Raw genomic sequence first — 11,406 nt, forward strand, 5'->3', positions numbered from 1 at the left:
TTCAAAAAGAAAATAATTTGAAAGGTTTTTATTTAAAACTAGTGCCATTTAAAGGTCTAACTGCAAAAAATAATCTTTTTAAACCTTTAAAATTAGGAACACAATATGTGATGGATATATTTACTTGATAATTATTCTTGTTATCAAGATTTTTATGGAATTATCTTAAACATTATAAATAAACATTATTTTTACATATTTTCTTTAATGGAGAATATATTTTCTACAAAAATAGTTTCTCATTATCATTAATAATTCCAATAAGGCCACAAATATTATATAAGTAATAGTTAATTTTGCCATTCTGAAAAAGATGACCACAATCATAATCCAGTTACTCTTTGGCAGAGTGTGAGGAAGTACAAGGGCTGGGGATGTTCCTACCCCACTCCTTACAACACAGCTGTGAGGGGTCTATGACAGAATAAAACCTAAAGCAAAAGAAGGAAAATGGGGAGCACGGTCATAATTTTTTAACTTCCCACGGTCACAGATGACTTATGTACTAACGACAACAGAATTAAGAACTGGTAGGCTGTTTTAGAAACCTTTACTTTTCTAAATGAATGAAAAAGATAAATTTATTTTTTTAAAATAAATAAGGTAACACTTTAAAAACCAAACTGAATCAAATTTGTACAGCACTGGTACCTGCATCCAGGTAACTGTACATCTTAGGTTCAGTGTATTTCTACATAGTAGCTCTCTATGACAGGTTAAAATAACTCCTTTTCCAGAAGTGAAAACAAATGTGATACTTTCACAGCATTTTGTTACCGATGCAGATTTTTCGGCTTCATTTTCAGAGGTGGCACTTTAGTGCGTGTGCACGTGGGTAGGTGATGCTACCCCGGCACTCGGGATGCATCGCCCCTTCTGTGCTGCTTTCGCAATTTGTGTCTCAGGGCTTTCCTACCGCACTCGGCGTGGTGGATGTTTGAGGATGGGGTTGTCTCCCCAGCCGGAGTGAGAACTCCTGGCTGTCCTCATCTTTACATCACTCCCATTACTGTTCACAGAGCTGGGTGTCCAGCAAGCACTCCAGGTGGCTTAATTTATCTGTTAAGATTTCTCGTCCTTGTCTTGTTACTGGTTTTCTAACAAAGTAAAATTGTAGCAGACTGGGAAGAAAGACTAGTTCACGTTAGTGAGAAGCCTTAAAAATAGACCATTGAAAGTCGCTCGTGTCTTATTACTTCAAAGTACTTCAATGACCTAAGTCGGTAGGTGACGGCAGAGTGTGGCCCTGGCGGGGAGGAGACTGGCAGGTTGTTAGCAAACGTGTCTGAGAGCAGGAGTAATGACAACAGTCCAGGCTCTAGAGAAACCGAAACTAGAATCCCAGCTTCCCTGCTTGACTACAACAGGATAGGGGACAAGTGCTCTGACCTTTCAAGGGATTTACAGATGTGGTTACAAGGTGGAGGCACTAGCAGAGCTGAGCGCTGTGCATGGGGCCTGGCAGGGCCTCAGGAAGTATCAGCTCACTCCCACCTACGGTCAGTGGGTCTCCATGTCTGTTTACAGCACTCTGTCCTCCTCACCACACACCCCCGTTATCTTCAAAGTCTCCCCTTCCCCTCCCCTCATGCCAGTCAGACACCTGCTGTTTCTGCTGCTCCGGTGTTTCCCACATACCTTCCCTTCGGAGCATCGAGCTGCTACATCAGGGACATTTCCAAGTGCTTTAGGGTCATAGAGGATGGAATTCTACCTGCCTAGGAAGGAGGGTGGTCAGAGACCTTCTGGGACAAGGTGACATTGAGGCAGTTTCAACAAATAAATAGTTTACCAACTAAAGAAGCAAGAAGAAAGGGGGCACTTAGGCAGGCCACTGCAGGAAGGGGGAAGAATGAGCTCCGTGCAGTTGGGCATATCTGGAGATTCGTTCATTTGTCTGGCTGAGGAATGGGGGGGGTGGGGGGAAGTAGGGAAAGGGCCAGCAAATGATGTTGAACAGATGAACAGGATGAGAGGGGCCTTGCATGCCCAGTGTAAGAATGTGTCCCCAAACTGTCTGGCCATAAGAGACAGCTCCTACTGTATTCCTTTGTCATTGTGCTCGTGCCCTTATTATAGGGTTTTGCACACTTGGCCTTCGTTATGACTATTTTGATGAGTCTTATCTAGTACACGCATGGACAAGTTCATTGATGATGGGGTCTATGTCTCTTTCTGTCATTTTCAAGAAGAAAATCTATAGTGTCTTAGACATGGACAGTTCTCAATATATATTTCTCTTGTTGAATTTGTCTATGAATGGGTCCTTTTGAATGGACACTATGCTTTACTATTTTAAGTATATTTTTTAAAAGATTATTGACACTATTGTTTTATTAAAATGACAAAAGGGCCTATTAAACAATAGTTAGCTTTACTCCAACTTTTTCTAAATTATATAAATTTTAAATTAGTAGGGTCTGAAGTAAAGAGATAGGTGATTAATGCGAGTGTATACTACATTATCCAAGCTTTTTTTGTCTTGAACCTATTGTTCACAATAATAACATATGTCCATATCAGTATCCATACATATACAATTTCAATTCAACAAATATTATTGAGCCCCTACAATGTAGTAGTCATTATACTTACTGGGGATTTAAAAATGTGTCCCCTGTGGTAATTATATAACAACTTGGCATGTTTATGTTTAAAGTTAAAAAAGAAACAGAAGGCCTGAGATTCACAGAGCAGCTTGTCTAAGTTCACCAACCAGTTAGGGACCAAAGACAGATTCAGACTTTTGTCTCCTGTCTTCAGATTTGATGCTATTTCTTTTCTAGTTTTCTATTTCTCAATAGTTAACAATATGGCATATATCTGTGAGCTGTTTCACCAGGACTTACAAACAACTTATGAGAAGAGGATTTTTACTTGACAAAAATGTCAGCTTGCTCTTAAGTGATTAATTATCTTGACATCACTAAGCCCTATGCTTTATCTAACAATGAATCTAGACAGAGGGTCTGATGTGGAGCTTTATATGTAATGAGTTATTTAATTAATGAAGATAGATGTGAAAGCAGAGGCAGCACACTACTACCGAAGGTAAGATTAGCGACCACGGACTTTTGTACTAAAGGCCACCAAGATGCATAGCTGTCACAGAACACAAGCTTTTCTTTGTAGAAATATCATCAAACCATTTCAGAATCTCATCCAGTAAAACAAGTTGTCAAATTAGAAGCAAGATATATAGGAAGAGCAACGAGAAGGAATGAGGCAAATAAAAAAAGTGAAAAAGGCTGGGGTCTGTAAGCATTCAAGATTGATGTGTGTATGCGTCTATGTGTGCTTTCCAAATACAAAACCATTATCAGATATTAATTACAGCATATGGTATTAATTACAAAGGTTTCATTCCTCAAGGGAAGAGCTAAATAGTGCATCATTTCATTCATTTGTAAAAGTAGGAAAGGACATATTTTAGAGATTTTAAATTCAAAATGGGTTCATATTTTAAAAGCATCTTTGTGAGTTAAAGTCCTGGATGTGTAAAATTCATATATGAATACTTTTGACAAACATAGATAAGAAATGTGACTTCTTTATGTTTACTAATTTTAAAATTTAAGTATACAGTTTTCACAGGAATTAAAATGAATATTAGATAAGATTGGCTAAATGAGGCTCATAGATTTATTAGAGAACAGGCTATCATGTTGGAATATAAAATATTTCCAGATTCATTTGGAACTAAATATTTTAATATGTTGCAATTACTTTCTTAAAATTCTGGTTTAAAATTTATCATTTATCTTTATTTTGCCTTTTCCTTGTTCATCATTAAACTGTGAAATTCTGCAGATCACGGACAATCGCCTCGTGTCATGCAGACCGCTAGAGGGTTCTAGTTTCCTCTTTTCCAGGCCCTCTGAGACCAGACCTGCCCAACATCTGGTGCTAGTGCACCATCTAGTGGCTTTGGAATCACTGCTGTCTGAGTGTAATTTGCTTATTGTACTGCCTTTGAGAAAATACTGTGGCATGTATTTTTAGAAAATATTAAGAATTCTAAACAGCAATGCCAAATTCATGAAAATATTTTCTTCTAAAATTCACACTTAAATCATTTAATAATGACTTTAATTCTTAAAATGAAATGAGAGAAATTCACAGTACATAGTAGTTGTGTATAGCCCAGATTTAAATGACCATTCATTTACATATCCTGCATATTTATTTAAATGCACTGTACACTGCTTCATGGAGATAAATCACACACAATTTAGACCAGTGAATAGGAACAATTACCTGTTGACAATCACGTGTGTGTGTGATTACTGATTATATATATATATATATATATATATATGTATGTGTGTGTGTAAAAAACACATATATATTTGTTTGTCCCCCCCCTACTTTTTTAACAGGCCTTAAATAATTTACCACTTGTAGGAGTCAGTTAAGACATTTAAAATATTTGGTCAAATCTTTATGCCATTATTTAAACTGCGCACTTACAAAATAATCCTTAACTATTTTCTTTTAAAAAGGCATTCTTCAGCATTTTTTTTAACTCTAACTGCCTTGCTAATATCTAGAAAATGTTCCTCTTTCACATTCTTACAAATGTTTCATTTGCTGTCTAAGTCCTAAATAGAGGACTTGATCATGTACTCATAAAGCAAAAGATCAATGTTTAAGGTAAAATTAATGTGACTTGCTCAAAGAAAGCTTCTTATTGCTACTTGCTTATCTCCCATAGCATGAGTAGTTCTCATAAGTCATCTGTTATAATCTATAATCCCAAACTTCACATTATTGCCAGTCATACACAAATAACTTGCTCAATATGCCTGAAGCAAAGGTAAGGCTAAGAAGATATTTATTGAAAGCAAAGCAAGCCAACCGAATCCCAACAGAACCTGTGTTGATTTCATTTTGAACACGAAGTTATGAAATCTTACAAATAATTGTAAATCAGGAATCAGTATGGGCTCACTTTGAACCAGTGGCAGCAAATAAACCAAATTTCATTCTTTCTTTTGAAAAATACTGTGCTTTGATTGATAGTTTAGAAAACTACACCTTGCACAATGTCACTCTGCTAAGTGGATGAATGAATTTGGCATATGGTTTATAGCAGGAATTTCACATAGACTTTTTAATGTAGCTAAGGGATCAAGAAATATGGATTAGATGTCAGACAATTAGGTGGATTTTTAATTACTGATTGATGAATTAAGACCCATAGGGATAGAAGTTTCTAGGATCAGCTCTCAGAGTTTTTTCTTTGAACCTGTCCTACTCAATATCTGGCAAAAATAGAGAAGCTGGAGGAGAGAGATACTATACTAACAGCAAGTTGGATGGGAAGAGGGTTCAAAGTTATTTCAATTTAATAGAATAATGGGCCCAAATCAGTAAAATGGATATAAAATAACGATCTCCCAGACTTGAAGGTGTATGCGCAGCCTTCACAGTAATGATGCTGGCCTGTGTCTCCTACAGGAGATCATCCAGGCGATGGCTACACACACCCAGGGAGAGGAAACCCACTAAGGCATATCTCGCTTTATTGAGCTTTGCTTTATTGTGATCACAGATGTTCACACCTTTGTTTTGTTTTTGTTTTTAAGTAACAAACCGAAGGCAAGACTCTCCATCAATAAAAATATTATGACTCGCTTTACTGCGATGGACTGGAACTGAACCTGTAATATCTCTGAGGTATGCGTGCAGTCCCGAAGGAGCCATCATTTGAGGGGCGGGTCCAACTAAAATTTGCATGTTTAGGTTTAAAAGAAATCAGTTACAGGTACAGGGGATGGACAAGACCTAGTTTTCAGCAGTTTTTCTTTTTTTTTAAATTTAGATGACCTAACAGAAAAGCAACTGTTAAAAGACTTAACATTATCTTTGACTCTGTTAAGAGATGTCCATTAACAAGACCTGTTCCCTCAACTTGTGGTGTGGAAAACTGAAAAAGACACAGTGATAACTTGGAGTATATCTAGAAAGATGTGGCTGAGAGAACTGAGGGTGTCTGGAGAAATGAAGGTGCCAGTGGTTCATGCCAGTGTTATGAGGAGCACCAGGGTCAGGAAGTGAAAATTACAGTGTGATAATTGGAGTTAGCCCAGTCAAGGGACCGAGAGCCAAACACCACTGTAAGAAACAATTCAACATGGCAAGAGAGGGGATGGTAAGGGTACAAACTTATAACTAGGAGATAAATAAGTTCTGGAGATCTAATGCACAGCATGGTGATTATAGTAAACAAATTGTTCTCCCTACAAAAAAGAAATGATAATTACGTGACACCATAGAGTTGTTAGCTAAGCTATGGGAGTAATCATATTGCAATACATAAATGTATCAAATCAACACATTGTACACCTTAAACTTATACAATGTTATATGTCAATTATGTCTCACTTAAAAAACACACATTATTAGTCTAGTTACTAACTCTTTACTGATTTTAAAGCCAAGTATTTAATTATCTACTATACAAAGAATATGCCCTCAGAAATGTCACCCAACTTATTTTGCATAAGAATAAGCTCTCTGACGCTCAAAGTGCTTGAGGAGAGATGGCAAAATGATGGCTGTGTGAACCATACTCGATCAGGAACCACACTTGTACACACAGGAGATGGTGACAGCTGCAGCCACAGGTGTGAAGGTCAAATCAAAGGTGTATATGTGTGCAGAGAGCAGCACAGCAGTGACCTGTTCTCTGTGAGAGATGACACCCACAGGATCCCCCTAGTTAGGAAACAAACTAGATTCTGAACCATTTGGACCCCAGAAGTCTATGACTTCATTTGACTAGTAAGCCAAGCTAATGAATTCCACTTCAGCATGCAATGTTTATCTTGCTTTGAATTACAATGCATACATCATGTCTGCCCTACTTCCACAGTATATGGTAAAACTTGTAATCTTGTAACGCCATGGAGTCATATCCCTTAATAGTACCAAGTTAAACCTTTTCCTCTCTGTCACTGTTCATCACTTGGATAAATGGAATAGAGGTGTCCGTGTGAAAATGAGGCTAATACGTATTTTAGAAAGTTCAGGGAAAGGAAGGTAATTTAAAATATATGACGACTAACTAAAGAAAGGTCATTCTTTTATTATTTAAGCAGAAATGGTCCCATAAAAGTACTATGACTTGATCATACTATAATTTTGTTCACTATCTAGTGATAGAGTAAAACATGTTACTCATTTTCATATCTCTATACTTCATTCTTTGCCCCAATGATAAAGAAACTGATTCCAAAATAGTACCTAAGAAGCAGAAGAAAACTTCTCCCAGGGAAGCTCAGGAACAATGGAGGGGGAGGAAACACACTCAGTGGAAAAAGGGGAAGGTATTGGAGGCAGGGAAGGAAGAGGGAAGAGGTAATTTGCAAAATGTGTTGATTATTTTGTAAGTATTAAAAGTATAATGCATTAAATGAGCAAAAAAGTCAATTTCTGATCTTATAATGCTTTTGTGACTTCAGGCAGGCCTCCTCCTCTGCCATCACTTCATCACACACACACACACACACACACACACACGACCCCTGCTTTCACGTGAGGAGTCACGGGGCAGTCTCTGGAAAGGAGCCTTGCAAGTGTCTCTTATAAGAACGTGGCTCAAAAATGGCAAAGGATGACTTGAATGACTTTACTACCTCAGCTGGGAAACGGTTAATATAGTGTGGTTATGTATTTTCATTTATTTTTTGTTAATCCTCACCTGAGGATACCTTTTCCATTACTTTGCAGAGACACAGAAGAAATACTTCACTGGTTGCTAAAGTTCACTAAGACTTAAGCCTTTTTCAACTGAGGGAGGGAAAGCATTCTGCTCAGAAAGGAACTGAACTGAGGAAATGCGTGCGATGACACCATCCAGCACCTCGTGGCTCCGGAGGTGACCAGCTGGCCCTTTTGGACTCTCGCTGACCCCCGGCGAGAAGCCCTGCGGAGCTGTACCTGTATGTGTCCTCCGATGAGCCTTCAGGTGAGAACTTTTTGTGTACACTTTGTTGCATCCCTCAAAATCACATCTGTGAATCCGCCGTTTTCTGGAGTCTGGGGATTCAGACCGTCTCTGGCGTCTTGTGCTCTCAATACTAAATGGTGAAATGGAACTGGAAAGAGAAAAAATGGAGTTAAACAGTGAGAAACACAGCAGCCTGTCTTGGTCCTCGTAGCAGGAGACCATCGTCTCACAGTCTAAGCTTCACACAGACGCAAGGCCCCAGTCCACATTTCCCAGACACGTTTCACTTCTCAGTCTCAAAGGCAGGCAGTTTGATCTATTTCTGGTGAAACACTCCTAAGGAGTGAAAGACATGCTTAAACCAACAACAAGACAAAAACAAAACCTAAATGAAAGCAGTGGCAGGTGACTTGATCCTCATTTTCGAATAAGAAACAAGCTGGTGGTGTTGCAATTATACCTTAAAATTGTGAACTTCTGAACACGCTTATAGAGAATATTCTATGAAGTCCTGCTATAGACAAGTGACAAAAATGAAAGCATTTAATAAGTAACACGAGGGTCTGAATTGCACGTGACAACAGAGAAAATCGTGTAAAATCACAATGTACATTTCAAAACAAGTGAGGTCGGGCTGAAAGAAGTGCATCCGTACATCAATTACATGACTCATGACAAGCTATTTCTGTTCGGTAAAATGCACCTGACATTTAACTTTTACAGTTGGTGGTTTTTCACGGTGAGGAATAAAGTTCATTGTATTTAAAGATTAGCTGTACCACCATTAAGGAAAAAAAAAGTTTAACTATGAAATTTGGCCCCAACTTGCACGTTGTTTAATCTTAATGCCATGGTAGAAAAACAGGATTAGCTTGTAACGCCAGGTAATTGATTAACATGCACTTCTTCAAACCTTAATCTCTTTTGATTGCGATAGAAATGAAGAACATGACTCATTTTTCGTTATTCATGAAGTTTAAAAAAATTATAGTGAAATAGAATTAAATATGTCTACAGTACTACACCATACTTCTGCTATAACAAATTTACCACTGTTGATATTTTGACATGTTTTCTTCCAGTTTTCCCATGTGTTGATGCTTTAAAAATGTATTTTGTATTAATAAATCACCTTTAAAATAAAACCCTGTACATTATAGCTAGAGATAAATCTCCTTTGTCTTCTATAATCAACCTGATCCCTTCTCCTCCTCTATCATCAGTTTTCTTTAAATCCTTCCAGTTCTTTTAAATTATGCTTACGTACCCATATTTGCATTCATCAAAACTCATAATATTGCTTTGTGCTTCTTAAGAGATAAAATAATATACTGTTCACATCATTCTGAAAATGGTTTTCCACGCAACATTAAGCATTAGAGATCTGTCCATGTTGATACGAACACAGCAGTTTATTTATTGAAGTACTATATATCATGATTGATTCCAAGATGATTTTTTCAATATTTTAATGTTGCCAAAATTAGGATTCTTAAAATTAGTAGCTTGTCATAGTTTAACTGGCATACTGTTTTTTCTTTAGTAATGGTACATAAACCAATTGTGCATTTTTCAATAGATGACATTTTAACTTAGGTCAGGGGTTGGTAAACTTTTTCTGTAAAGAGATAGATAGTAAATATTTGATTTGCATTTTGAGAGCCAAAGAGTCTATGTTGTAACAAATCAACTCTGTAATTATAGCATAAAAGTAGCTATGGACAAAATATAAACAAATGAGTAAGCTATGTTCCAGTAAAACTTTATTTATAAAACAAAGAGTGGGCTGTATTGGTCCATGGGCTTTAATTGGTTGATACCTGACTTAGATGAAATATGATAATAGTCCAAGGCATATTCACTCCAGATATTTATTTATTTATTTATTTATTTATTATTTATTTATTTTTGTTAATCCTCACCCAGGGATATTTTTCCATTGGCTTTTAGAGAGAGTGGAAAGAGGGGGAGAGACAGAGATAGAGAAATATCGACGTGAGAGAGGCACATTGATTGGTAGCCTACTGCATGCACCCTGGCAGGGGTTGGGGACCAAGCCTACAACCAAGGTACCCGCCCTTGATCAGAATTGAACTCGTGATCCTTCCAAGAGCCGATGCTCTAACCACTGAGGAAACCGGCTAGGGCCATCCAAGAGTTTTAAAATCCACTTCCAAAGTGATGGCCACAAGATTCTTTCTTTTTAAATTGATTTATCTTTATTGTTGAAAGTATTACATATGTCCCCCCTTTTTCCCATTGACCCCCCTCCATCCCGCATCTGCCATCCCCCAAGGCCTTCACCACAGTATTGTCTGTGTCCATGGGTTATGTATCTATGCATTTGTTCTTTGGTTAATCTCTCCCCACCAACCCACCCACCTCCACCTCCCTTCTGAGATTCATCAGTCTGTTCCATGCTTCTACGTCTATTTTGTCCATCAGTTTATTTTTGTTCATTAGATTCTACATATGAATGAAATCATGAGGTACTTGTCTTTCCCTGACTGACTTATTTCCCTTAGCAAAATATTCTCCAGGTCCCTCCATGCTGTTAGGTTATTTCTAACATTTTACTATAACATTGCTCCAATCAACTTTTTAAATTTATTTTTCTACAATATTTTTATTGATTTTTAGAGAGGAATGGAAAGGGAGAAAGAGAGAGACATCGATGTGAGAGCAACATCCATTGGCTGTCTCCTGCACACCCCCTCCCTGGGATCAGGGCCTGCAACCTGGGCATGTACCCTGACCAGGAATTGATCTGGCAACCTTATAGTACACCGGATGATGCCCAACCAACTGAACCACACTGACCAGGGCCAATCAACTGTTTTTAAATGTCTCCTTCTACATATGTGCCTTTCAAGTTTTCAATATATCTTTTTACTTGTAAAAAGATTCAGTAGCAAAAGCTGTATATTATTAGGTAAGTTAAAATAGAAAGATGTTTATCTACTGTGTCTTAAACAGTTTTATGTAAGATCTCTATTAGTAGAATGAAAAAAGAGTTATCTCAGCCACTTTTTCCAGCCTTCTTATCAGTCAATGTGGATTTGTGGTTATCTACATAACTGACTCAGTTGCAGGGATTGGAGCCTATTGTGAAAAGAGTCAAAACGGTGTGACTGGCATGCTCATAAAAGAACAGCTTTAGTCAGTCCTGACAAGGGTGTGGTTCTTGTGAACAAATAAGATTGTATGTGTGAAAATAGGGCAACATTTCCTGAACATCTAGTCAGGACAATAAATATAGATCTTGGTACTGGGGACCTCAAAAATAGAAACTTTTGTGTTTTGATATGTTTGCCATCTTCTAAATGGAGAAAATAATATGGTATTTGTTTCCTTCAAATTATAACTTAAAGTCTATAATAAGAGCCCTTTTTTGGTACACTACTTTATATATACTAACTAGAGGCCTGATGCACGAAAATTTGTGCAAGAGT

General features: G+C 37.5%; 1 protein-coding gene across 1 annotated transcript in view; it reads right to left on the reverse strand.

The window, feature by feature from the left end:
* KLF12 (Kruppel-like factor 12) overlaps positions 1-11,406 on the reverse strand; it is a 449,138-nt gene that overhangs the window by 10,991 nt on the left and 426,741 nt on the right. The window contains exon 8 of the mRNA XM_005872669.2: positions 7,945-8,102. Coding sequence (XP_005872731.1) covers positions 7,945-8,102 — 158 coding nt within the window. The remainder of the gene's footprint in view (positions 1-7,944; positions 8,103-11,406) is intronic.

Source organism: Myotis brandtii, unplaced genomic scaffold (assembly GCF_000412655.1).
Source record: "Myotis brandtii unplaced genomic scaffold, ASM41265v1 scaffold387, whole genome shotgun sequence".
Taxonomy (NCBI): Eukaryota; Metazoa; Chordata; class Mammalia; order Chiroptera; family Vespertilionidae; genus Myotis; species Myotis brandtii.